This window comes from Cricetulus griseus, chromosome 3 (genome assembly GCF_003668045.3).
Source record: "Cricetulus griseus strain 17A/GY chromosome 3, alternate assembly CriGri-PICRH-1.0, whole genome shotgun sequence".
NCBI lineage: Eukaryota > Metazoa > Chordata > Mammalia > Rodentia > Cricetidae > Cricetulus > Cricetulus griseus.
Genome location: NC_048596.1, coordinates 155,032,704 through 155,057,434, shown reverse-complemented (window position 1 = coordinate 155,057,434; position 24,731 = coordinate 155,032,704). Strand labels below are relative to the sequence as shown.

Here is a 24,731-nt window from a genome sequence, read left to right as displayed (position 1 = left end):
AGCAACACAAAGAGTCGACTTTTCATGCACCACACCAAGCACACGCAGAAAGGCTAAGAGGTTGTAAAGAACAGCTTACAGGGAGAGCTACCTCCAGCAAACAGAAAGGCACAGGAGCCAGAGTCGTGCTTATTAATGGGGTGTTAGAATGAAAAGGCCTGTGTGTGTCCATCTGTGTGCCAGTGTGGTGTGCGTGTGTGCACCAACATGTGGACTCAGTATGTCATCTCCTGAAGTACCAGTTCTCCAGGGATGGGAGGTGAGGACTGTGGCAGGGGCCCGGAAGAAGGCAGCCACACAAACAGCCCCTCCACTCAGGAGGGATGAGAAGGAAGGGGATTGCTCTCTGGAGCTTGAAGACATTCTCGGGACATAATCATGTCACAGAAATCCCAGTGATTCGACTGGAAGGGGAATGCTCCTGGGGCAGTACTTTCTGGGATTTCTCTGGCTCTCAGAAGAGCACTGAGGAATACTGACTACTGTGATCTGAGCGTCTTTACTGGGAACTGCAGTAGATCTGAATTGGGGGGCTGAGTCCCAGCTCCAGCACCTGACTGGGCTCCAGGTGTCTCCTCCAGCACAAGGCCTGGATATCTCTGACTTGGACTCTCCAGTCTTTCCACCACGGACCACGCTACCACCAGCCCTGTCACTGCCAGAGGGGATGTGAGGAGTGGGGTATGTTTACAAAAGCTGCTGGGCTTCCCGGTTGGAAGCTGCCAGGTTTGAGTCTGTGGCTTAGAGGATAACTGTAGCATGCGTGCTCTTTCCAAAAAGAATGTAGATGCCTGAGTGGCTGCCTCAGCTTGGACTCAGCTCCTGCTAGGCAGGGCTCGGCAAGGGACTGTCCTCAGAGGGTTGGAGAGGTGTTCAGCAGAGCCCAACAATCAGGTACACCGTGCACTGCCTTCTCAGCACCAAGCTCGCTGTTAGCCCTTGAACCTCAGCTCACAGAGAGTGCACAGAGATATAGAGCCCATTCCCAGGTCAAGTGCACACACAACCCCTACGCCAAGCTGGGCCTTACCTAGAGGAGTCTGAAACTCACCACTGTCCTGAGCTACGGCAAAAGAAAAATAATAGTATAATCTTATTTGATCTGCATTATGAACAGGATATAGAGTACAAGCAGTCCCATCACAGAAAAGCATTTAGACATCGGCGGTCTGTCTGGAGTTAAGGATGTCTCTGTGACCCTCAGCTCAATCTGTATGTCACTGCTCAGGCAAAGCACGCTGGCTTTTCCATGCTCCCATTATTTATCTTAAAGACACTTTCTCATCAGGCAAATTAATTCTCTGATATGGCAAAAGAAACAAACAAAACAAAACTCACTGTATAGCCAGAAGGCATTATCAATTTTTTTTCAAAGTATTCTTCTACTTGGTTGTCCTAGAACATAAACTATCATATGGGGATGGTTAGCACCGACAGGAAGTGTCTGACTCAGTAAAGCATTGAGGTCATCGTGCAGTGTCCCCAGTTCGTCAGAGGCTCAGGCCTGCTTAGGGTCTCAGAAGGTGAGAGGCAAGGCCACAAGTGGCAAAAGTGTGACTGAGCTACCAGAAGGCAATGGTACTATTCCATCCACAGAAGGCAGATTTCTTCTTTTTAATAAGGAGGATACAAGTCTCAATAAAGGGACAGTGGGATTACACCAAGTCAAATTCCCAGCTAAGCTTCTGCCAGGCATTTCCCATCTTAGCTAAATGGGTTACAACCAGCCTTTCTCTACGACCCTCCCACCTACACACCCCCAAGGCTAGAACAGGATAGGGTGGCATCAACAGCAGGTGCTATACCACAACTCTTCCATTTTTTTCTACAGAGGGTACCCTGACCAGCCAGCCCCACTCCACCCCCAACACTCTGCTCCAGGTCCCTCTGGGCTCTCCAACTCTTACCCATTTAGGAGGCATGTCACCTCTCAGAGGTTGTTTCAAGGATAAAGATGTTTTAAAATGAGAGGCTCCCCACTTATATTAAGAAAATAAAAGAAAAAGTGTTTCACCCATTCTTTTAGCTGTATGGCGAATTTTAGATAAAGTGCTTTGACAGTTGTGTCTTTCTGTACCCAACTGTTTTATGCTCCTGCCTCTTTACTACATCCAAAATGCCTTGTGATTTGGGGCTCTGCTTCCAGAATCACTGGAAGATTAAATTCTGGTAGTGCTGGGACATAAATTTCCTAAGGTGAAAATGATATTTTATTCTTCATGTGCCCTTTAGCATCTATGGTCAGGCTAGTCCCATAGTATGCTTGGTAATAACTGATGGGTCTCATTTGAGGCCAGCGCCTTGTTGCAAATACTGCTTAAGGATGATGGTCCTCGGCTAGATCTTTTGGGAAGGCATCAGCACGTCTGCAGGAAGACATCATGCACTTGGTGTTTGCATGAATACTGTTGTTTGATCAAACCATCAAGAGTCTACTTTGGGGGTTCAAGTGCCTATAGGACTTACTTAAAAAGCTAAATATATGTTTGGCCATCTAAAAAATGAATGTGGTAACTTGCAGTGACAACTTGTGAAATGATCACTGCCTGGGGGACACTAGCCTGGAATCTATTAAATTCAAGTCTGAATACAAGCCAGCACCGCAGTATAGTCTAGGCTGTCATACTGTGCTGATGCTCTGTATTGTTCATCTCCACAAGCCTGGGGTACTTGTTAAGTGGCTTCTCATGCTGTCAGGTGACTCCCTTGGGGACAGCTAGAATCCCATCTAGCCAGAGGCAGCAGATCTTTCTAACTCCGCCCATATCAAGCTCCCCCACTCTCTGACCCCAAAACCTCCATGGGGGGATGGGGTAGGGCAGGGGAAAGGGGTGTTTAATAACAACTCAATAAAAGATTCTGTACTTGCTTTCCTTACTTGAGCCCACCGGTGGGGACAGTGTGGCATTTCTTATGCTCCAGCAGCTGTTCAGGGGTCTTCATGAACTTGTGGCACACGTCACACTCAAACATCCGGGTGATGAGGTGGATTTGCAGATGGCGCTCAAACATATTCTTCGTTTTGCAGACAAAGTTGCAAAAAACGCATTCGAACCCTGAAAGGACCGAAGCTAGGTGTAGGAGTGTGTGGGGAAGGACAGGCAGGCAGCCATGGGCAAACTCCCCTTCCTGCCAACCCTGCATCCTGTAACACATACAGCTTTCCAGGTACCATCCCCCACATCACTGCCCTGAAGATGGTTCAACAGTCAGCCTCAGTGTCCATGGCCTCTCCCCATCTTCCCATCCCATATCTGAGCACAAATCAAGCCAAAGCAAAGGGCTCCGTTCAAGTGGTGAGCACTTTGGTGCAGTTTGTTTTCCTCTCCAAGGTTTGTCCTTAAGACTAGGTCACCCTAGAGTGGGCAGGGTGAGCAGGCCATGTCCTCCTCCTCCTCCTCCCTCACCTTTCTCTGGCTTTTCCTCGCTGTTCAGTGACGACTGACTCCCAGGTAACACAGAGATGACCAGCAAGTTGTTTCCACCCTTGTTTTTCTGGGAGCTGTCTGAGTCATCTTTGCCATTGGCTGAATCACTCAGAGTTGACAGTGAAGACGAGGAGGGGCTGTTTGATTCACTGGGGGTCTTCCTGTCATCCCCTGGAAAATGAAACAAGCCAGGTCTGTTTCAGAGGGGCTGAAACCCTTAGAAAGTGAGGTGAGAAAGGGGTGTCACCAGTATCTGGAAGCTCATTACTTCCAGTACCCCCAGGGCACCCACAGGGAACATCATTCTAGTGCAGCCATGGAGAGGGCATGAGTGGAATGTTGGACCCAGATATGAGTGGGTGCATTTATGAAGGTCTTACAACAATCAAAAAATGGCAATGGTAGCTAAGATGGATCACACAGAGTTCAGAGTTCCAGGATCTGTGTTTCGTTTTTTTTGTTTGTTTTGTTTTTGGTTTTGGTTTTTGGTTTTTCTAGACAGGGTTTCTCTGTGGCTTTGGAGGCTGTCCTGGAACTAGCTCTTGTAGACCAGGCTGGTCTCGAACTCACAGAGATCCACCTGCCTCTGCCTCCCGAGTGCTGGGATTAAAGGCATGCGCCACTGACGCCCAGCCTGTGTTTTGTTTTAAATGCTTGTCTCAGTTTATCCTCACAAACTTCCTAGGTCTGGAGCTGCAGCTCACTGTTAGAGAGAGGGCTCTGTCAATGCACAGTGTGTATAATACCACACCTCTCACAGAAGCTATTACCACAACTTCACAGAGATCAGATGTGACTGCTGCACCAAGTGCAGAAGTTTGAGTCAGTCGACTACTATGCTCACACTCATCAGCACACATTGGGCTCTCCTTCATAGCCAGGCATAAAGAGGTCAGCAAGCCACTAAAAGTTAGAGTCACGGGACTTCAGTGTCTAAAGCCAGAACTTCAGAGGTCAGATCTAACATTGCTACTGATAAAAACCAGAATATATCAAACAATTTTTACAACAGTTTACATGAGGCAAGGAAGAGGTTGGTCTCTGAGAGGCCAAGGAGGCAAGCCCACATCTGCTTGCCTTCCTGCCCTTAGCTATGTCTAAGGCTGCAGGGCAAGAAGAAAGACAGAGGAGGAGCCTGATGAATTCCCCAGGGAAAGAGACACAGCCATGAGTCTGGGTAGGTCAAAATGGACAGAATCTGTAAAACACAGTATCAACGAAGAGCAAGAACACAGAGAAAAATACTCAGAGACTTGCAGAGGTCAGGAGTACACGGGCCAGAGCAGGGAAGGGGTAAGCAACTACCCATGCCCAGAGCTGGAAGTCACCTGAAAACAGTGAGGGCAGTGCCTGACAATCTCACAGGGCCGGTCCTAGAGCTGTTTCCAGCAAGATCAGAACAATACACAATTCATGGGCATTGGGTGAGACCCTGAGGAAGGACTTTTAAAAAGGGGTAATAAGTAGTCCCAAGTAGATGAATACCTCATGACCCACACCTGTCTAACAAATCATAGAAGAAAGATGCCAAAATATCAAGGCTTCCAAGTACCTATGTCCTAAATAAAGGTCAACAATGATAATAGGAACAAAAGATATGTAACTCAACAGCCAGAATGAATGGTAAAGTCGCAATGTTTGGTTTCTAAACAAAGATTATCAGATATGCAAAGAAACAAGAAAAACCAGCTCAAAATGGGGAAGGAAATCAACCATCAAAGCTAACCCAGAACAGTCAGAGTCTTAAAACTTTTAGTAGAGGACTTTATAATTGTATTTCAAATGTTCAAAAAGTTAGATAGACACATAGAAGATATGGAAAGATTCAAATCCTATTTCTACAGCTGGAGATAGACAATGACAGCATCACTAGAGGGTTACACAGCAGAAGAAAGAGCAGTGTGCTGGATGGTTTTATGTCAACTTGACACAAGGTAAGGTCATCTGAGAGGAGTGAGCATCGATTAAGATAATGCCTTCATAAGATGGGGCTGTAGGCAAGCCTGTAAGGCATTTTCACAAATAAATACTGATGGGGAGGGCTGCACCCATCATAGGTGGCCCATCCCTGGGCTGATGGTCCCAGGTCTGTAAGAAAGCAGGCTGAGCAAGCCATGGGGAGCAAGCCAGGAAGCTATATCTGTCCATGGTCTCTGCATCAGCTCTGGCTCCAGGTTCCTTCCCTGTTTGAGTTCCTGTTCTTACTTCCTCCAACAATGAACAGTGATATGGAAGTGTCAGCCAAACAAGCCCTTTCTTCCCCAACTTGCTTTTTGGTCATGGCATTTCCTCACAGCAATAGAAACCACTAAGACAATCAGTAAACCTGAAGTGATAGCTACAGGCAAGATCTGAAATGGAGCAGAACAGAGAACCCTCTAAAATAAAAAGAGCACCATTGAACTGTGAGATACTCTAGGGGTGCTAACTGAGGTCCTGACTAGTTGGCTAACGCATAACTTAGCTTTTTGTTTCTTTGAGACATGTCTCTCTATGCAATCCTGGCTGGTCTTGAACTCACAGAGCTCTACCTGCTTCTGCCTTAAAAGTGCTAAGGATTAAAGACATGTGCCACCATGTTCAATAAATATCAATTTTTTAGTTTATTTTTTTATTTTTTTATTTTTTGAGACAGGGTTTCTCTATGTAACAGCCCTGGCTGTCCTGGAACTCTCTGTGTAGACCAGGCTGGCCTTGAACTCAGAGGTCTGCCTGCCTCTGCCTCCCAAGTACTGGGATTTAAGGCCATTACCTGGCTGGCAATTTTTTGAGATAATCAAAATGTTTTTAACTTGTGGAAAACCATAAGACTCAGTACCTGAGAAGCTCAGTGAATGCCAAACACAAGAAACATGAAGAGCCAAGAATGCACAACTATCACACAACCACAGAGGCACTGAGGCAGGATGCTGAGTTCAGAGCCAGTTTCAGCTAGATAATGAGACCCTGTCTAAAAAAGAAGACATCGATATCAAGAGACACAGGACGCTCCTGGTGGTCTAGTGGTTAGGATTCGTCGCTCTCACCACTTCTGCCCGGGTTCCATTCCTGGTCAGGGAAGCACTCTACTCTCTTGCTGGGCGGTAGTGGTGCATGCCTTTAATCCCAGCATTCAGGAGGCAGGGGCAGGAGGGTCTCTGTGAGCTCAAGACCAGCCTGGTCTACAAGAGCTAGTTAGGACAGGCTCCAAAGCCACAGAGAAACCCTGCCTCGAAAAAAAAACCAAGACACAGGAACATCATCATTAAATTCCTCAAAAACAAGCAAAGAAAAAACCCTAGAGCCTTCTGTGGTATCATGCCTGCATCCCAGCACCCAAGGGGTTAAGTCAGGAGATCAGAGGGACCAAGGCCAGCTTGGGTTTCATAGTGAGATACTGTCTCAAGTAAAGCAAAAGAGAAGAAAAGAAAGAAAAGACAAGAAGGAAAAAAAGAAAAGAAGAGAAGATCCCCAGGAACAGCCATAAGCAAAAAGGTCACATTATGAGGAACAGACGTGAGAAAGACAGCAGGTTTCCCCACAGGAGCCATCCTTGTGAAAGACATCAAGTGACATCTTCAGAGAAATGAAAGGCTGTCCACCTCAAACTTCAGACCCAGTGAAAACATATCGTAAAAACAAAGGACAAACAAACAAAGTTGACATTTAAAAAAATGAAAGAACTCATCACCTGTAGACTTGAATTTAAGAAAAGTTAAAGTAAGTCTTGTAAATAGAGGGGAAAGGGCAGCAGATGGCGCAGAGGCGCGAGCACACCAGGAGGAGTGCTGGAGATGGTGAGAACACCGGAAATCCATTTCTTCTCATGTAAGTGTCTTTGGCAGGTAGTGAAAGTATTGGCACTTAACCCTAAATAACAGGTGCAGAGCCCACCTGTGAGAAGAAGTCTAAAAATACCACAAAGCCTGGGAGGGGATGGCGGAAGTACACTGTAGTGGCTCCTCGTAAGAAGCAGCATAAACATGAGGATTGTCTATGTTGGATTACATATCATACAGCATGAATACTGGTTTAGATAACTTCATAATAATCTAGCATATTAATGCACAGATTTAGATGAGTAGAACCAGGGCCCAAAGTCAAACCTCTCAAAGCAGTAGAAAATGGAAACTCTCACCATCAAACTATTAACTTCTAACAGGGATCAGAAAGCAATAGCCTGTGGACTCATACCAGTGTCCTGCTCTCATAAATCAGTTTTACTGAAACATGACCATTCACGAGTGTATCATCTACCAGGACTTTCCGATGGATGGCAGAGCTGCGTCAAAACAAGGACAAAACAGCAGGCGGGAAGGGGGAGAGACCTGAGAAGGGGTGGGAGGGAGTATGATCAATATTCCTTGTATGACGTTCTCTGAGTTCATAAAATAAAATAAAACCAGAAGGCCTGAGAGCCTGGAACGTTCATCACCTGGGTGCATGGAAACTCTGACCTGCAGCTAGACTTGCAGACATTATCAACTTATTCCAACAACAGCGAAGTAGCCACTGCCTGGGAAGTTCCGTACATTAGGCAGAAGCTTCTTCAGAAGAGGGTCACTTGTGGCTTCTGTCCTAACAAGTGAGACTGTCCCTCCCAGGTGGTCTTATCAGTCCAGAGGGACAATCAATGTCCACCCTGTACTCAGGAGGTGTGTTGGCGCTGCCCAGAGGGACAATGTCCACCATGTGCAGTCTGTGGTACTTAGGAGGTGGTTTGGCATTGCTTAGTTGTGGATGTGAAGTTTCCATCTATGACAGGTGATGACAAGTTAACTTCTTCCTGAGCTGAGTGGTAAGGATGACTGTGGTAGGGTGGAGGGACTTTCAGGGACACACTGGGGCAGAAAGGGCAACAGAGTCAGGGTTTAACAGAAAAGACAAAAGGACTATTGCAAAGCCAGCGTGAGCTGGAGAGAGGCTAGCCTTTCCCTCCATTAGCCATTCCAAAATGGAGAACTGAATTTGTCGTCCCTGTGGGTCTCCAAGCTCACCTACTGCTCACAGTGCTAAATGTGGTTACAGTCAGAAGACAACAGAAGACGGAAAAGTGGTACCTTCTCGCTCAGCACAATGACTCAGGACCCCAAGTCATAGCTGCTCAACTTCCTGACAAAAATGGACTTCTTTCTTTTTTCTTTTTTTTTTTTTTTTGCTATTAGCACCAGTGAGCCAGTGGTCAGAGAAGCATAGATCCTTCTTGCCATGCACATCGTCAGCACAACTGTCTGAGAGCGATGTGACGGGCTGACCCCATGCCCAGGGCTGGCAGTTAGCAACATCAGCTCTTAATTTGTAAGCAGCACAGAAGGGGGTGGGGGTGGGAGTAGAGGGCAGTCCCTCTCAATCTTGCTTAATGACTTCATGCTGGTGTCATTGTAACCATCACTTTTGAGGGTGTAATTGCGAGGTGAAGTCAAAGTGCTAACATTAAATGGAAGAGGCTAACCAGCGAGGCAAGGGGCTTTAAATGAAAGGCAAGCACTGGCCAAACCTTGTTAGGTTGGTTTCAGAGGATGGTGGTCTGAACACACATACCATGTGTCACTGTGGAGCACCTAATAGCCTACAGAATTTGGGATGCAGCCTGGTGCAGCAAAACAGAAGGAAGGTTCAAAGCCAAGTGTCCTGCAGGGAGACAGGCAGGAGGATGTGGAGGAAACCGTGTTTGGGGATGAGGTTCAGAATCCACATCCTACTCCTTGACCTTGTGTGGAACACCCCCTCCCTCAGTCTCTCTCTATATTGTGATATGAGCAAAAGTTACATTAGAGGGTTACTGTTGGCTGAGATGCGCAGGCAAAGCACAAGCCTGTGGCAGAATTGCTGAGTGACTCCCAGGTGTGGTGGTGATGGCCGGACCAGGTGAGCACCAAGCATACGGTTCATGGGTCTCAGCAGTGTCTACTCTCATGCAGCAAAGGCCAGGTCTATGTGGGCTGTGAGACCATGACTATGGGATGATGTGGCTGTGATGGTCCTGTGAAGGACACAGGAAGGTCTCACAGCAGGGAGAACACTTCTGCCACCTGCAAGCCAGTGGACTGCAGGAGACGGAAAGGCTAGGGATGGTCACCTGTGTGCTTGCTGCCAATGTGATTCTTTATCTCTGCTTCCTCCATGGTGACAAAGTCGCAGGCCGTGCAGCAAATGGAAAACATCCACTGCTCCTTGTCCACGTGGAGGGACATGTGGCTTACAAACTGGACATTGAGCTCAGTCTCAAATCCACACACATGGCAACTAAAACAAGGAAGAAAAAGGGAGAGAGTAAGACAGCCTTCTACATATAGGCTGCTCAGTTACACACAGTGCACATGAGAACATTAATTTCATGTGTGTTCCTGCTACCAAAAGGTACAGCACCAAGAAATTCTTCTGGCTGCTGGGATGCTTCTAGAGTGGTCACTGTGCCAAACAGATGAGGTGCCAGCATAATATAACAATCCCATACATGCGATAATGATGCTAAGTGATCATAAAGTTAATTAAAATTACGGATCCCAGATGCTGCACATGGCCTAAAGGACTCCTGTGGGCACAGAGATGTGGGACAATGTTGCCAAGTATTTAGTGGTGGTCCATTGGCAGATCTAACTGCTGCGCACTTCAGTCTCCCCATGGCTCTAGAAACCCCTGGGTGCAGTGAGGAGAGCAAACAGATCCTTCTGTGGCACTGTGAGCGAGAGGCAGTCACATGACCCCTCCCAGGAGAAGCCACTCCTCCACCTAGATGCCTTTCGAGGGCAACTCTCTGCCAATATCACTAGGGCAAGATCCTATAGACCCGGGAGTTTTATGCTGATTCAAGGTTGAACACAGAATGTAGCGTGTCATAATGGGCAAGTGGTGCCATCCGAACAATTGCATTGGATTTCTCAGACCACCTTTCTCTGTGTTTTTCCCTGTAACAAGGTACTTAGTCACAAAGTGGAGAGCTATACCACAGCTAATAGTCAATCATCCTCACAGACTTGGTTTCTTTCTGGGGCCCCATCCTGAAGAGCCACCTCCCAGACCATTTCTTTTTCAATGAATTCTATTAGGACCACCTAAGCAAGACAGGAATTAGTTCAAATGCAAAGAACATGTTTAAATGAAGTTAGCACATGACTGAGAAAAGGGCTCTGAGCCCAGGGCTTGAGCCAGCAGAAAGGGAGTGTTAAAGCAAGGGGCCTGAGAAACTTGGGTAAGCTGCTCTTGACTCACCTGTAATAATAAGGGTGTTTCTTGCCATCACTGCCTTCAGAAGTGACAGCACTGACGATGTCCTCGGTGTCGGTACTCACCAGCTTCACAGAGTGCACAGTCAAGTGCTGGTTCAGATTTGCACGGCACTTAGCAGCGTAGGGGCACAAATGGCATTTGTATTTTCTTTCCTCTGGGGGAGAAACCAAAACTGCTCTCAAGAAAGAAAAAAAAAAATTCAAGAGCTCACTTAGAGGAACCAATGAAGGTCGGTCCAAGTCTCCCTTCACGTGGGGACACAGGTCATGCCTTGAAATTGTTCCTAAGTGTATCCCTAGCAATTTACTCCTGTATCAATACTGAACTCACAAAGATAAAAAGGCTCTCTCCAGGCAGCAGGGACCAGATTTTGAGGCTGAAGTGTGGGTTTTATGGCGTCCAAACCAAATCTGACTCAGGTAGGTTATGATGGAAAGACAAAAGCAACACTGCAGCAATGGCTGCATGACAACCCAACCCAAAGCAGTGCACCACACTTTGAGCGGTTTCCTTGGAGTTCTCAGATGGATTTTTCTTGGACACCTCATCCTTCACTCCTCTTCATGACAAGGTGTGCTTGCTGCGTGAGTGTGCACAAGACTGTGGCCCGTGTGCCATTCTTGGGCAGGCACTGAGATGGGGAAAGCTAAGGAAATAAACACTCATAAAACTGGAGCCCACCATTTTCCCTCAGCTCCAGGCCAGGGCCAGCCAAGGAAGAAAAAAAAAATCTAATGAAATTAAAGGGAGAAAATTACTTGTATAAAATAATTTAATTGAAAAATTTCATTTTACGTAAATAAAATTTAAAAATCTCAATTAATTTGTTAATGGAAATTGGCTCAGAGACTAAGGCTTCAGGAGTGCTTCCAGAGTGGCATTCTGAATTCATTTGATTAATCAGATGAATTGTAAGGCCAAGGAGCAGCCCTGCTTCCCCACAAGACAATTAAGCATCGAGAACAACCTCACTTTCCATTCCAATGTCTGGGCTCAGCTTGAAGATACTTGTCTCATTTTCTTCACCAGGAAAAAAGTGGTGTTCCCATCATAAAATGCAAGATACCCCCTTATGTTATGGTGCCCCCTCAATTCTTGTCTGACAGTGGCAGGCTCAAGGCCAGGCCTGAAGTGTGTGTGTGTGGGGGGGGCATTTTATATTTCCTGCCTTGGTCTTGGGAGATAAGGGCCTGGGTTTCAGCACTAAGGTTTGCTTCCTCTGTAAAATGAGTGGGGAGTGGTCCCTCTTTCTGTCACCCTCCAACGTCCAATAACACTGGGATTTCCTCTTCTCAGGAGTAAGAACCACCTGGGAAAAGCTGCCTAATGTTATCATTAATGGCGTTTCCTTCATTAGCTTCCCAAATTTCCCTTTGTAATGGATTTATTCAAGTTCTTGTCTCAGTGCTATTTTGGTAATTTGCTTACTTATCTATCAGCTAACTTCTTTGCTGAAGAAAAAAATCATGAGATGCCTTATTCTCCAATAATCCTCTCTCTCTCTGAAACAGGGTCTCACTGTATAAACTAGGCTGTCCACACACCCAGGGATCCACCTGCCTCTATCTCCCAAGTGCTGGGATTAAAGGCGTGCACCACCATACCTGCCTCCAAAATTCTCCAGTGTGCTCTATGGTTAGCTCCCCCCCCCCCAGTGTACCTGCTTCCCTTTCTTAATCAGGCATCAGGGAGGTTGTCTGGATTTAAGTGCTCCTTACTGACTCCTCAAGATCAGTGATAGGTTTCTTTATTTTTCTATGCCTTTTTGCTGACTTGAGCTGTAGCTACTTCAGTTGTAGGTATAAAGTATGCTCATTCCATATATTTTTCTTTCTCTTCTCTTTTTAAATTGATCTTAAGTAGGAAATTTTATTCATCCCCGGTTACTTGAAATTTCACTTAAGTATCTTTAAAGAATGAGGCCTTAAAATCCCCCACTTCTTAAAGACATGTATTTTTCTGTCTAATATATGATGAAAATTTGAATTTAGTGGATTTAAAAAGATAAAAAAGTCAAAATTAATCTTATCCTATCAATATTGTCTCTGCTTTTATTTTTGCATAATTGTACAAAAAATTCTTATTTTGAACCTTTGTGTTTTTCTTTTTTCCTTTTTGGACCAGGGTCTGTACCCTATGCTCAGCTCAAACCAAAGATACTCCTGCCTCAGCCTTCCAATTGCTGACATTACAGGTATGTTTCCACACGCCTGGTTATATCATATTGATAGCTCTGATATTATAGGCATGTTTCAGTATGCCTGACTGTATCATGTTGCTATCTCTGACATTACAGGCATGTTTCAGTATGCCTGGTTATCTCATAGTGGTATATCATCTGGATGTCTTTAAAGTCTGACTTAACACCAGGCTTTCAAAACAGTTGATTGCATTTCCTTTGGTGCTGGGGGACTGAACCCTGGCTTTACATGGGCTCTGCTGCTGAGCCACACTCCAGTCCTGTCATCTACATCCCCAAATGCTAACTGATGAGGTCACCTGACGTTTTCTGCCTTCACTTGCTTTTGCTGCTGCTGCTGCTGTTTGTTCTTTCTTTACTTCTTGTTAATTTGCTTGTCCTCCTCGTCCTGACCCTAAGAACCAACCATTTTCTGTCCATTGTTACAGGTAAACAAAGACAGGAACTACCTCTCCACCTTGATAGTGCTCTCTACCGCACCACGACTGCCACCTTGAGATGAACCTCTTTACATCTCATATACCATTCTTCACGTAAGCCTATCTCACACTCAGCACTCACTTAAAATCTAAATTAAAATCTTAGTAGAAAGAAGTTGAAACTAAATAGGTGGGTTCAGCTCCAGCCTCTGACCCTTTAAGAAGATATGAACCCATTCTTCCCAGAGTTCAGGAGTTGACCTGAAGGCACTTACACATGCACATTTTCTCATTAGTTCTCCGGGGATTCATTGAGGCTTTTCAATATAGAAAAGCTTTCCCGGGGTCTCATTACACACGCCCGGCAACATGGCCTATAAAGGCCAGAATCAGCTAACTTCCCACCACTTCCTGCACCAATTCTCTTGGAGAAACTCAGCTTCCTGCTAGCAAAGAGGTCTGAGAGGGCCTGTGGTAGGCTCGGGAGCTGTGGTCCCCACTCACCTGTGTGAAGTGAGAGGTGTCGAGACAATGTCTGCTGTCGGCCGAACACTTTCCCACACACATCGCATGGAAAGAGCTGGTCATTGAACTTCCAGGATGGTAAACCATTTCCCGCCTCTAGGACTATCTTCTCTGTCTCTGGGCCAAGAGAACACGGCATTATGAGGAATGTAGAGCAATGGAAATGTATGGCATTTTAGCCAACCCTGAAGATTTCTTCAGAGGCTTCCCCACAAAATGTGGCTAGAAACCACTAACAAGGACCAGTGGCCTCATCAATGAGGGGTATTAGTGGGGTCACAAGAGCAAAGGGGTCCATAGCTCAACAGCTGTTGGGTCTTCAGTGGTTCTTCTTACTGCTAAAGGCCAGCATACACAGACCCCACACACCCACACCCACACCAGAGAGAGAGAGAGAGAGAGAGAGAGAGAGAGAGAGAGAGAGAGAGAGAGAGAGAGAGAGAGGGAGAGAAAGGAGGCTTGACAGCACTCTACGCACTATATAGAAGGTACTCAGTAAGCACTTGAGTGGGTGAGAGCTGCATGTTAACTTTCTAGAAATGTAGACACTGCTACAAAACACTAAACAAAATATTTGAAATCCTAGATTCCAGTATGAAAATAAATGGTTCTATGCCTGGAGAGAAAATATTCCACTGCTCTTTGTGAAGAAAAGTTTTGCTGCTGAGTTCTGGGTTGTGTAGCCTTTAACCATGAGCTCACATAAAGCTGACTTAGGGATGGCTACCAGACACTGCTTCTCGCACAAGAGCACTGCCTGTGTGGTCTATGCCTCTTGTCACATCTGGGAAAATTTTTGCTCCACAGCAATCTATACCAATGTTGAACAGAGTAAGCACACTTCAATACATTCTCTTTGTAACTTAGAAAACTTTTATTTCCTCATAATCGTCAATAGAATTTCCTTTTATTTTCTGACCCGTGCCTCTTCTCAATGAACCACAATGGACTACCCAAACATCTCGTCTGCAGCCGTGAAGGAAGGCAGGTGACAAGGGGATGTCCAGAAGAGGGAAATGGACACTTCCAAGGGATTGTTTGGAAGTCAGTCAGTGAGTGTCTGTCTTTGACCTGACCGAGTTTCTGTGAGCCTTCCTGAAGCAGTGTCATATTACAGGATATATGGGGAAAATTAAATGTCAGCAGAAAATTTTCATAAGATCCAAGCAGAAGAAAATATCCCAACTGCTGCTTGGAGAAGACCACACAGCAAAGTGCTTGATTTCACACAATTAGGCTAAAACCATTTTCTAGACATAAGTTTCCACCTGTATTTGGACAAGTCAATTGGATCAATGCACATTTGAATGAGGTTTTGCCCGGCAGTGTAATCTGAGGAGAGAAGAAACAAATAATGCATATTTGGAAGGGAGAGCAGGGAAAAGCCGTGGGGAAATTGTGATAATGTTTGCTGTGCAGCACCTGCCAGCAATCCCACCACTGATAAACACATTTATTGATTGATCTGTGTTTGTTAAAACACAGCTCTTGAGGGCTCATGGGGAAGAAACTAGCTTGTGTCAAGCAGGAAAGCCTGACTCAGAGGGTCCATAAAGCACTTGGTGGAGGGGAGAGGGGATGGGGGAAGGTGAAGTGGGAGGTCGGCTGGAAATTTAAAGACAAGGACCACTCCTGGGTGACTGTCCTCAAGCCCAATGTAGGTCTTTCAGCCACAGAGAGATGAGAGATGGTATTTCAAGTAGTTCCTTCCAAGTGTGTAATCAAACTGCTTTCAGGAGGGTGGTAATTATAATAATAGGTGGAGGTCAAGATGGTGCAGTGGCTTCTAATGCATCCACAATAAGTGAATTAATTGTGTCACATACCCAGCACGTAGGTGCAATTAAAAATGAAGACACCTCTTAATAATCCTTCTGAGTATTAGTCATATACTTGAGAAGCTGAAGCATCAAAAAGAATTCAGCTTCTTCCACAGTATTAGGAAGCCATGACAACTTTGAGGACTGGGACCTGAGCAGAGAAAGCACCTCATAGGCATACGAGTCACCCAACGCACACAAGTCCCAGCCCCAGCCCTAACCCTAGTTCCAGCCCCAACCCTAGTCCCAGCCCCAGTCCCAGCCCCATCTGGGCTGTAGCCTAACACCTTGGCGTCTGCATCTATGCTACAGGGACTAAATATTATTCTTATTTTACAGTCAGAATGAATGGAGATCTCTTAGCATTAACATATTGATTAACACAATTAATTCAATAGCATAACTACTAAGGTCAACTGACAATTCAGAGCAAAAAGTAAGGCATATGCCTGGTAGATACGTGTCTGTAAGGATAATAATCTTGGTTGCCAATTTGACACTCCTGGAAAGAGGTTGCCTCAATGGAAGAGCTGGCTCCGTCAGATTGGCCTGTGGCCACATCTGTGGGGGAATTTTCTTGATTTCTAATTGATGTTGGAAGGCTTTGGAATCCCTGAGTGGACAGTTCCTAGGCAGATGGGCCCGGGCTGTATGAGAGAGCTAGTTGAACACTGAGTTCTGCCTCAAGCCTTGGCTCCCCTTGATGACAGATTAACCTGTAAATCAAATAACTCCTCCTCCCCAAGTTGCTTTTGGTTATGGTGTTTATCACAGCAATAGAAAACAAATTAGAACAGTGTTTTAACTAATCTTAAGAGATGTGCTCTTTCGATTCTCTCAGTAGAAATGCTTGCAGTCCTAAGCCAAGCTGCAAAGCTTTTACAGCCTCCCAATTGCCACATCCCAGGCCGATTCTGGCTGAGACAATCTCTCTGGCAGGCACGATTACTGTTAACCCAACAGTCATAGTCAACAATGGTCCTGCCCTTTTTCACTGTCCTCTCCAACTATGGAGGCAGCTGCTGTTGGTCATGAGTTAAAAATGCTAGCCAATGAAAAGGCTTTTGCTGTCATGATGAAAAGTAGGCTATGAGTGGGTGTTGGTTTCTCTTTTTTTTCATGCCTTGACAATAGAGGGAATACCTGGGATGCTGGCGGCTATTATGTGAGTTTGAAGTATGAAGATGCAAGCTAAATTCCAAGCATGGAGGAAGAGGGTGATGGGAAAGAATCAAGGTTTTTGCTGGCATTGCCCAGTGGCCAAGTGAATGTCAGGAGAAGTCACTGGATTTTTTTTTCTTTTTTTAATTACTCATGCCATTCTTAACTGAAACTCTCCTGGCATGCTCATCCCCCATCTGCAGCTTCCCTGAAGGGCACTTCATCTTCACTCTTGACAGCCAAAAGTGTGAAGCTGGATGAACACATTCCCATCTTAATTATCTTTGGTTCTGCTTTAAAAATCTAACAAGCCTTTTTTATATATATATATAGATTTGTAAAGGAATTTGATTTTTAATTTTTTTTTAACCAAAGCATAATATACATACCCCAAATGGAAAAGTACGCATACCAGTAATCGCATCTCAATTAGTCCCAAAGTCTCCAGGCAGTTCAAACTATGGGTATTATTTAAAAACTTCTGACTTCCTTCTTTATTCCCTCACCCCCTGGTGTTTGTTTCATTATTTTAAGTGGCACACAGTTATGATCATTTTCATTTCTTTTAGAGCAAAACTCCAGTCTAAAGACAAATTCTTTCTTACCTAGTCTCATAGGATTTTATCTTTTATTCTGATTTCTGGAATACACTCAAATTGCTCTGTAGACCTCTGGCTACTTGGTGAGATGAAGGCTGAGGCTTTCCTTTCTAACTGTTCACCAATAGTTTTGGCCTTGAATATCACTTAGGGCTTTTCCATGTGTCCTTAATTAAGGCTTCTGTTTAGTTTTGTGCAGTACATGGGATGCAGGCCCTCATATATGCCAAGCTCATGCCCTACCACTGAGCTGAGTCCCCAGCTAGGTTTTTATTTTCAGTGATGCAAGATGTATAGGCACAAGCAATTTTGCCTCTGCAGGGTAGCCATGTCTGTGCAGTGTCAATGAGAAGTCCCCAACTATCCCTACACAATGACTTGAGGCCCCCATTCATGATGATGAGACCTCATTATGCAAGATGCAGTATGGCAAACTGCTTCTTAAAATCCACTGACCCAAAGGCATTTGTCTTATTTGATATATAGGTCATAAGCATGGGATGATCAAACCCAACAACTGTGTCTCCAAAACCGTACATGAGATAAACCCATACGGTAGACTGGGGCACAGAATATGGATAAGCTGAAGACCTACGGAGCCTCAAACCCAACTCCTTCATATAAAAGGACCAAATGAATCATTAATTCCAAGACCTTTCCCAACCGAAGGTTCACTGCAAGTTGCACATGGCCAAGAAGGTTTTCCATGGTTACCATGTCTCCACCCTACCTCAAACCTTCAAGAAGGAACCTGAATTTTTATCTTGTTTAAGCCTCTTTCCTTAGATGAAAGAAAACCAAGGCCCAGAGAAATTAAGTGACTTCCCTAGGCCATCTTGTTAGTGGCCAAGAGAACTAGACTTCATCATATCTCATCTGTGCTCCTCCAGGCCACAGGAAACCAACTCAAAATTCAACAACAGGGGATTTTCTCCTCTCCCTGTTCCTTGGCTGTGCATTTAATATTCTTAGTTACAAGTGGACACATCCCAAATTGCCAACAATTCAAACGCTAGGATTTCCTCTACCTCTTTTCTTGATCTAACCTGGGCTGTTTCAGACACAGAGGTTGAGAGCCTACAATAAGACATAAACTGTACCAAGGAGGGTCAACAGGACAATCAGATGGGTGCATCCTAAAGCCAAGCCTTCCCTTCGATGTCAAGTAAGTCATACTGAAGAATAGCTTGGGCTTTTGGTTGCTACACAGGGAGACTGTAGTGATAAACATATTTGAGGTATCATTCTCAAAGCAAGAGGGATAAAGAGGAGAACTTGAGTTTGCCTCATTAAGGTCTTTGGCTTTCTGTCTGGAGCATGACATGGCTTTGCCAGTGTGTTTCCCTGGGGGAGAAAAGCTATGTCCTTTGATGGAATGATCCTCCCCTGCAACCATCACTCCATCTGATTTAGGTAAGAGAAATGCTGTGAGAAGGAGGCTGTATTTGGAATAAGGCTGGATAACATGAGCTCAATACATAAATAACTGTTCACATCAGTCAACGCCAGACTGGCTGGCTCATCCCTGGAGAACAGGGTCTGGGGCCATCTGTGTTTTCCATCCCTACACATGGAGTCTCCATCAGTTCTCTGTTTCCTCGGGGCAGCTGAAAAGTTGTGAGACATAACTCAGAAGTGGCATTCTGGGCTTCTCAGAACTCTCGGGTAGATGGAAACCAGTGAGTTGGGTTGTATTCCAGGAAGGCCATGGCACTTTTGGTTTAGGTCTGATCCGCCTCGCTCTCTCCTCTATTCTCTGTTTAAATCAAGCTCCCACCTGCTGCCAGGGATGTTTCCAATCTGTAGGGCTATGCCTCTTGGGGCTGATTATCATCAAACAAGTGCTCAGAGGTCTTTTATATTAGGGAAATACTTTGTAAGGGTCTTTTCATCTTAGAACAACCAGCATCTGATTCTTTAGCTCAGACAACTGAACTTGGAGCTTTAGGACTGTACTAGGACAGTGGCCACAATGCAAGTGTCTCTAGCTGGCATTCATATCCTGACATGGCCACCATGTCATGAACCACTAGTGGTCCTGAGCAAGGCCTTATTTACAGTATTTGCTCCTGGCTGCCCCTAACAGACTCACTAGATTCCGTATGACTGACTTCACTGTGGATCTCCATGTGACCAATTTCTCCTATAGGACCAATTCAAACACTCTCTCAAAGTAGTTATCTGCTTGTCCAGACATTCATTCAACAAACCATTAGCACAGCAGAATTCAGCAAAGGTTTGTCAACTGCAAGCATTGGGGGTAGATTCTAAAGCATGGCACAACTCACTTCCTTGGTCTTCTTGGGGTCTTTTGGAGAACATAATTCTTAACAAACTTCACAAAACATAGTTTTGTTTAAATACTCCTGGAAGAGGCATGCACAAAAGGTTGAAACCCAGCAAGCAAGTCTCCAAAGCTGCCCAGGACATTAAACCATGTCAGTAGGGAGTTCTTTTAAACTGGAACATCAGAAAATAGAGGGCCTGCCCACCTTCGAATCCCACTTCTTTATTTGCATGGAGGCAATATGGAGCATTGATTCTAAGACCTCTTGCACCTAAGTGTATCTAGCACATTCTATACGATTAAGAGGGATCCAACAGTACTTAACCATCTTTCCTCAAACCTTGGTTCAAGCAGGAATCTTACCACCTAATTCAGTGTTCAATTCATGTATATAAGGAAACAGGCTGAGAGAGCCTAAATGATTGGTGAATATTGGCTGACAAGTGGCTCAGGGTGCAGAGGCATCCCTGAACTCTGGTCTCATTCATGCCCCTGCATGCTATGAGAAGTCAATGTCAAAGTCCCCTAAGAACAAGGGCTTGAGCACTTGGGCCTTAGCAAACTGATACTCTTTAAAGATCAACCTAGGAAAGCTGGGTACTGTGGTTTCCTTTTTTTTATTATTATTATTGAGATTGGGTCTCATCTGTAACCCAGGTTGACTACAACTCACTATGAAGCCTAGACTGACCTCAAATGCCTGACAATACCCCTGCCTCAGCTTCCTAAGTGCTGGGATTACAGACATGATTCACCACACCTAGTTTGGATGGGATTGGTCGCTAGTGCTGGGTCAATAGTTAGCTGCAGAAAATACTCACTGATTGACTATTATCTGTTAAACTGGGGAAGAAGTATGTGTTTTCTAGACCTGGTCCTCTATACATGTCACTTCAAAGTTATGGGAGAAAACTCAAGTTTGAATCCTTTGCTAACAGACAATGCCCGGAACCAGGAACTCCTTATTCCAAGGAAACTGAGTCATGTGGAACTTGACCACTACATGGGGAACTTCTCCAGATGTCTAGGAAAAGTCACTGCCAGAATCTAGGCCATCTGATGCCTGCTATTTCTATATAATAACTTAGAAAAATGAAATCCATGAATGAAAATGTTGATAATGATTCTTTATTTTCCTCTACATGACAGTCCTCAATAAATGCTCCCTGAATAAATAAGCCAGTCACATCACCACATTCATGTCTGCTGTGTTAAGCAGACACCTAATTGGACACTGCAGCATGGAAGCAAATAAACTATTGGGCCGGTTCTCATGTTGACAGATCTTTGGGTATTGTTACTCTTCATAATGATGGTGGCAGGTCACACTGACAGGACTTTGCATATTGTTACTCTTCATAATGATGGTGGCAGGCTTTGAATTCTCAGAAAATACTCTCAGTATGTCCCAAAATTGAGGACATTAAATTCTTGTGTGGGAATTCACCAAGCCTGGAAGTTGTGTCATTTCTTTCTTTTTGAAGGGAGTTTGGGATGGGAGTGGGAAGTCTGGCAGACACTAATAATTATTCAATATTGAGCATAATTTTTTTCTTTTTTTTTTTAAAGTGGTAGCATTCCCAGTTACAGACACACACCTTTCTTCCCAATTTCCCCTGCTGTGAGAGGCTAGCATAGAACCCGGTTCTGGTTGAGGAGGGTAGAAGTTCTTTCTGAGAGTGTCTTTGACGCCTTCACAACCCATAGTCCTCAAAGACAGTCAAACAAAATGGCCTTTGCCTTTGACCCTGGGCATCTCCCTTGGATGCCAGCAGGTGGAGTAGTGTTCTTCAACCATGAAGATGAGAACCACTGATAAGGGGGCAGGACAGGAGGGCTCCGAGTACTCAATGTACACTGTCTGTCTCTGACTTCATTAGACAAAACAGATCCATGTTCTGGAAGCCTCCATAGTTAGCTGAACACAGTTCTAACAACCACTCCGTTTGGCCTCCAGAGTTAGCTGAACACAGTTCTAACAACCACTCCGTTTGGCAGCTGATTTTCATGATGCAAAACAACATCAGTGATTGTTAACAGTGCATCAAGGAGACAGTGCATGACTGAAACAAAGTTATATTTACGGAGGAGTCATCTAGTCCTAGGCCCCATAGTATATGTTTTCCACAGTGCATTGAACCTTATAAAACATTGTACCCAAGACATTAGTGGTAGATCTACCATTTGAGAGGAAAAGTATCAGCTGGCTCAGGGTGGCTAAGTTGAAGGTCACCTATCTAGCAAGTGGCTGCCAATCTCTGTCACTCAAAAGCCCACTCACTGCATACGAGACCAAAGAGGAGACTCTAACAATTTCAATTTATTGCACCAGAGAAATCTTCTACGGCAATTTAATTTAGTTTCATTTTAAAGTTTCCTGTGAGTACTAACCATAGAGACTTATAACCAGGTGTTCCATTCCTTCAACATTAGTGCTAGCAAGACTAAGGCAGCAGGAATGCCATGAGTTCAAGACCAGCCTAGGTTACAGAGTAAGAACTATCTGAAAAACAATGGGAGAAGAAAGGAAGAGAGGAGGAGTTGGGGGAGGAAGAGCCACTGCCAAGACTACATTATTTAAGAAGGCATTACTGGGGCCACCCAAACACTTCTCCTAGGGCCAGCTTGGAGACAGCGGTAGGATTCCAACTCTATCTTTTCTCTATCTGTCCTTTTTGCTGTGTACCACCTCTCCAGCCATTTCCTCCATCTTACATCAGATGAGTTTTTGGGATAGTTTGGGATCTTAAATGCCCCCCTGGGTTAAGGGCCTGGTCCCAAGCTTGCCATTATTGGGAGGTGATGAAATGTTTGAGGTAGGGCTCACTGGGAAGTCTTCAAGTCACTGGAAATGTGCCCTTGAAGAGGACAGTCTCTGGCTTCTGGGCTTTATGGTCTGTGGCTTTGCACTGGCCTCCACTTCCCAGAGTGAGGTGCTTCCCCTCATTAGCAGTGTAAATGAGGGTCTGCCCTTTGGGACAGAACCCTCTAACTGTGAGTTCAAACAAGCCCTTCTCCTCATAGAGAGGTTTTCTCAGGTATTTGTGGTGGAAACAGAAAGTTAATTGATACACTGTATATAAAAATGGTTGGAAGGGCAAAGAAGTTCATTGGGTAAAGGCACTTGCTGCCAGGCCTGATGGCTACAGTAAAATCCCCAAGACCTACATTGTGGGACAGAACAGCTCCCAAAAGTTGCCCACTGACCTTTATACATGCACCATAACATATGTGAATTCACATGCACAATTAAGTAAATGTTACAAAAAATTAAAACAAAAACTTCTGACTCACACCTGGAATCCTGTTCTTGAAATACCGGGGGCAGGAGGATTGCTGTAAAGTCTATACCAGTTTGCTCAGCATAGTGACTTCTAGGTCAGCTTAGACTACAGAGTAACAGCTTGCCTCAACACTGGTCTCACACCTGGCCCCAAATTCTGAGCACCAATTATGCAAATTTTAGTGAAAACTTTTTTTTCCTGCCCACTTGTATCTGCCTGAGAGTTAGACACAATATTTTTTTCAACTCTTACCAGAGAGACAAAGTAAGACATAGCCAACTAATTCGGACCTGCTGGGACTGCAGTAAGTAACTGAAAACTTCTAACTCCAAGTGTTTTCCTCCATGGTTAACTGAAGCATTTGGAAAGATAGAAGAAAATACAGAGTGAATACAATATCATCATCTAAATCATCAGGGGAATTTCTCCCCCCTTCACTGACTGTGAACCTATATGAAAAATATAGATTGAATCAATTAAAAGCAAAACCACCATTGTTAAGAATAATGAAGGTTTTCAGGGCTAAGGATGTTGGTGGAGCACTTGGCTAGTACATGCAAGGTCTTGGGTTTGAGCTCCAGCACAGCAAAATAAAATACATTATTACGGGATTATAAATTTGAATTACGATTTTATAAAATATCTTGTACATTAATACAATTTTAATGCTTATTTGACCTCAAAATTATACGCCATGCTAGGCATCCCACCTACATTCAAACACTCCCTGATCTCTTTTATGATTCATGTTACAGTCACTTAAAATATCCCTGAAGTGAGACTTCAGGGGTCAAGTAGGTCTCCTCACTAAGGTTGGAATCCACTGGAATTCTCAATCATTTTTGTCTTTTCTTAGTGACAATTCTTTATCCTGCCAACGGCTCCGTCAAAGATTTCTAAGGCCTCATCGGCTCTAGATGCCGGGATTCTAACATGTATGGTCTAACCTGCTGCCTTTACTTCTGAAGGGATAGAAAATACAACCATCTAATAGGCCTTTCATCCGGCCTTGGGTTTTGGCAGAGCAACACTCCTCTTAGCCTATGGGAGATTTAACGATCAAAAGCAGACTGAGCACAAATGGGGGGCGGATCTTGGAATATCCTCTAAGAACCCACGGACAACTGCATTTGCATGAACTTGCATTACTGCAAAGTTCTGCTTTCCCTGGTTGTAAGGTCATAAAAAGCAAGCTCAGAGGACTGACCTTCCCTCTCCACAAGATGGAGCTTCTCTGCATAGTCTGGAACTTGATTTGTAGACCAAGCTGGCCTTGAATTCAGAGATCAGCCTGTTTCTGCCTCCCAAGTGTTGGGATTAAAGGCCCACCCCCCCACCCTCTAGAGAGTTCTCTTTATCCAAGGAATATTTATTGAGCTTTTTGTTCTAAAATCAGTCTTCCCCCCCCCCCTTTGGAAAAATACTATAGACAGAATTCTGTACTTTTATCACTTAAAAAAAAAAAAACCTAACCACATTTTTTAATCTTGACTCTAAAATACTGTTTATTTGATCAAGCAGATTGTTTTCGAATGGTGGGAATTCCTGTTAGCTGGCTTATTTAACTACTCCCTGGGTGGAAAGTCACAGCCACAGGGCTAGGGAATTCTGCTTGTCTTTGTTCCTTTGACTAGAGACTGATGGCTAAGAGGGAACAAAGTGAGTGCCCCAGCTCTGGAGGTGGGAAGCGGTTTGGAGAGGACCGGCTGCTCCCCTGGGCTCAAGGCAGGAGCAGTGAAGGATCTTAGCTGATGGGTTTTGTGAGGAAGGCTCTAATCTCATCCATGCATGCCCCATCC

At 44.7% G+C, this 24,731-nt stretch overlaps 1 protein-coding gene across 9 annotated transcripts in view; it reads right to left on the bottom strand.

Moving 5' to 3' along the window:
- The window catches only part of Znf827 (zinc finger protein 827), a 176,209-nt gene that overhangs the window by 4,533 nt on the left and 146,945 nt on the right, over positions 1-24,731 (bottom strand). Inside the window, exons 9-14 of one of the 9 annotated variants that reach the window (XM_027404898.2) lie at positions 13,761-13,898; positions 10,620-10,809; positions 9,487-9,653; positions 3,408-3,599; positions 2,879-3,056; positions 1,031-1,063 (exon numbers count right to left, since the gene is read on the bottom strand). In XM_027404898.2, coding sequence (XP_027260699.1) covers positions 1,048-1,063; positions 2,879-3,056; positions 3,408-3,599; positions 9,487-9,653; positions 10,620-10,809; positions 13,761-13,898 — 881 coding nt within the window. In that variant the 3' untranslated portion in view covers positions 1,031-1,047. Of the gene's footprint in view, positions 1-1,030; positions 1,064-1,338; positions 1,408-2,865; positions 3,057-3,407; positions 3,600-9,486; positions 9,654-10,619; positions 10,810-13,760; positions 13,899-24,731 lie in introns of all 9 variants that reach the window. The other 8 variants (XM_027404896.2, XM_027404899.2, XM_027404901.2 and 5 more) reach the window with 8 other exon arrangements.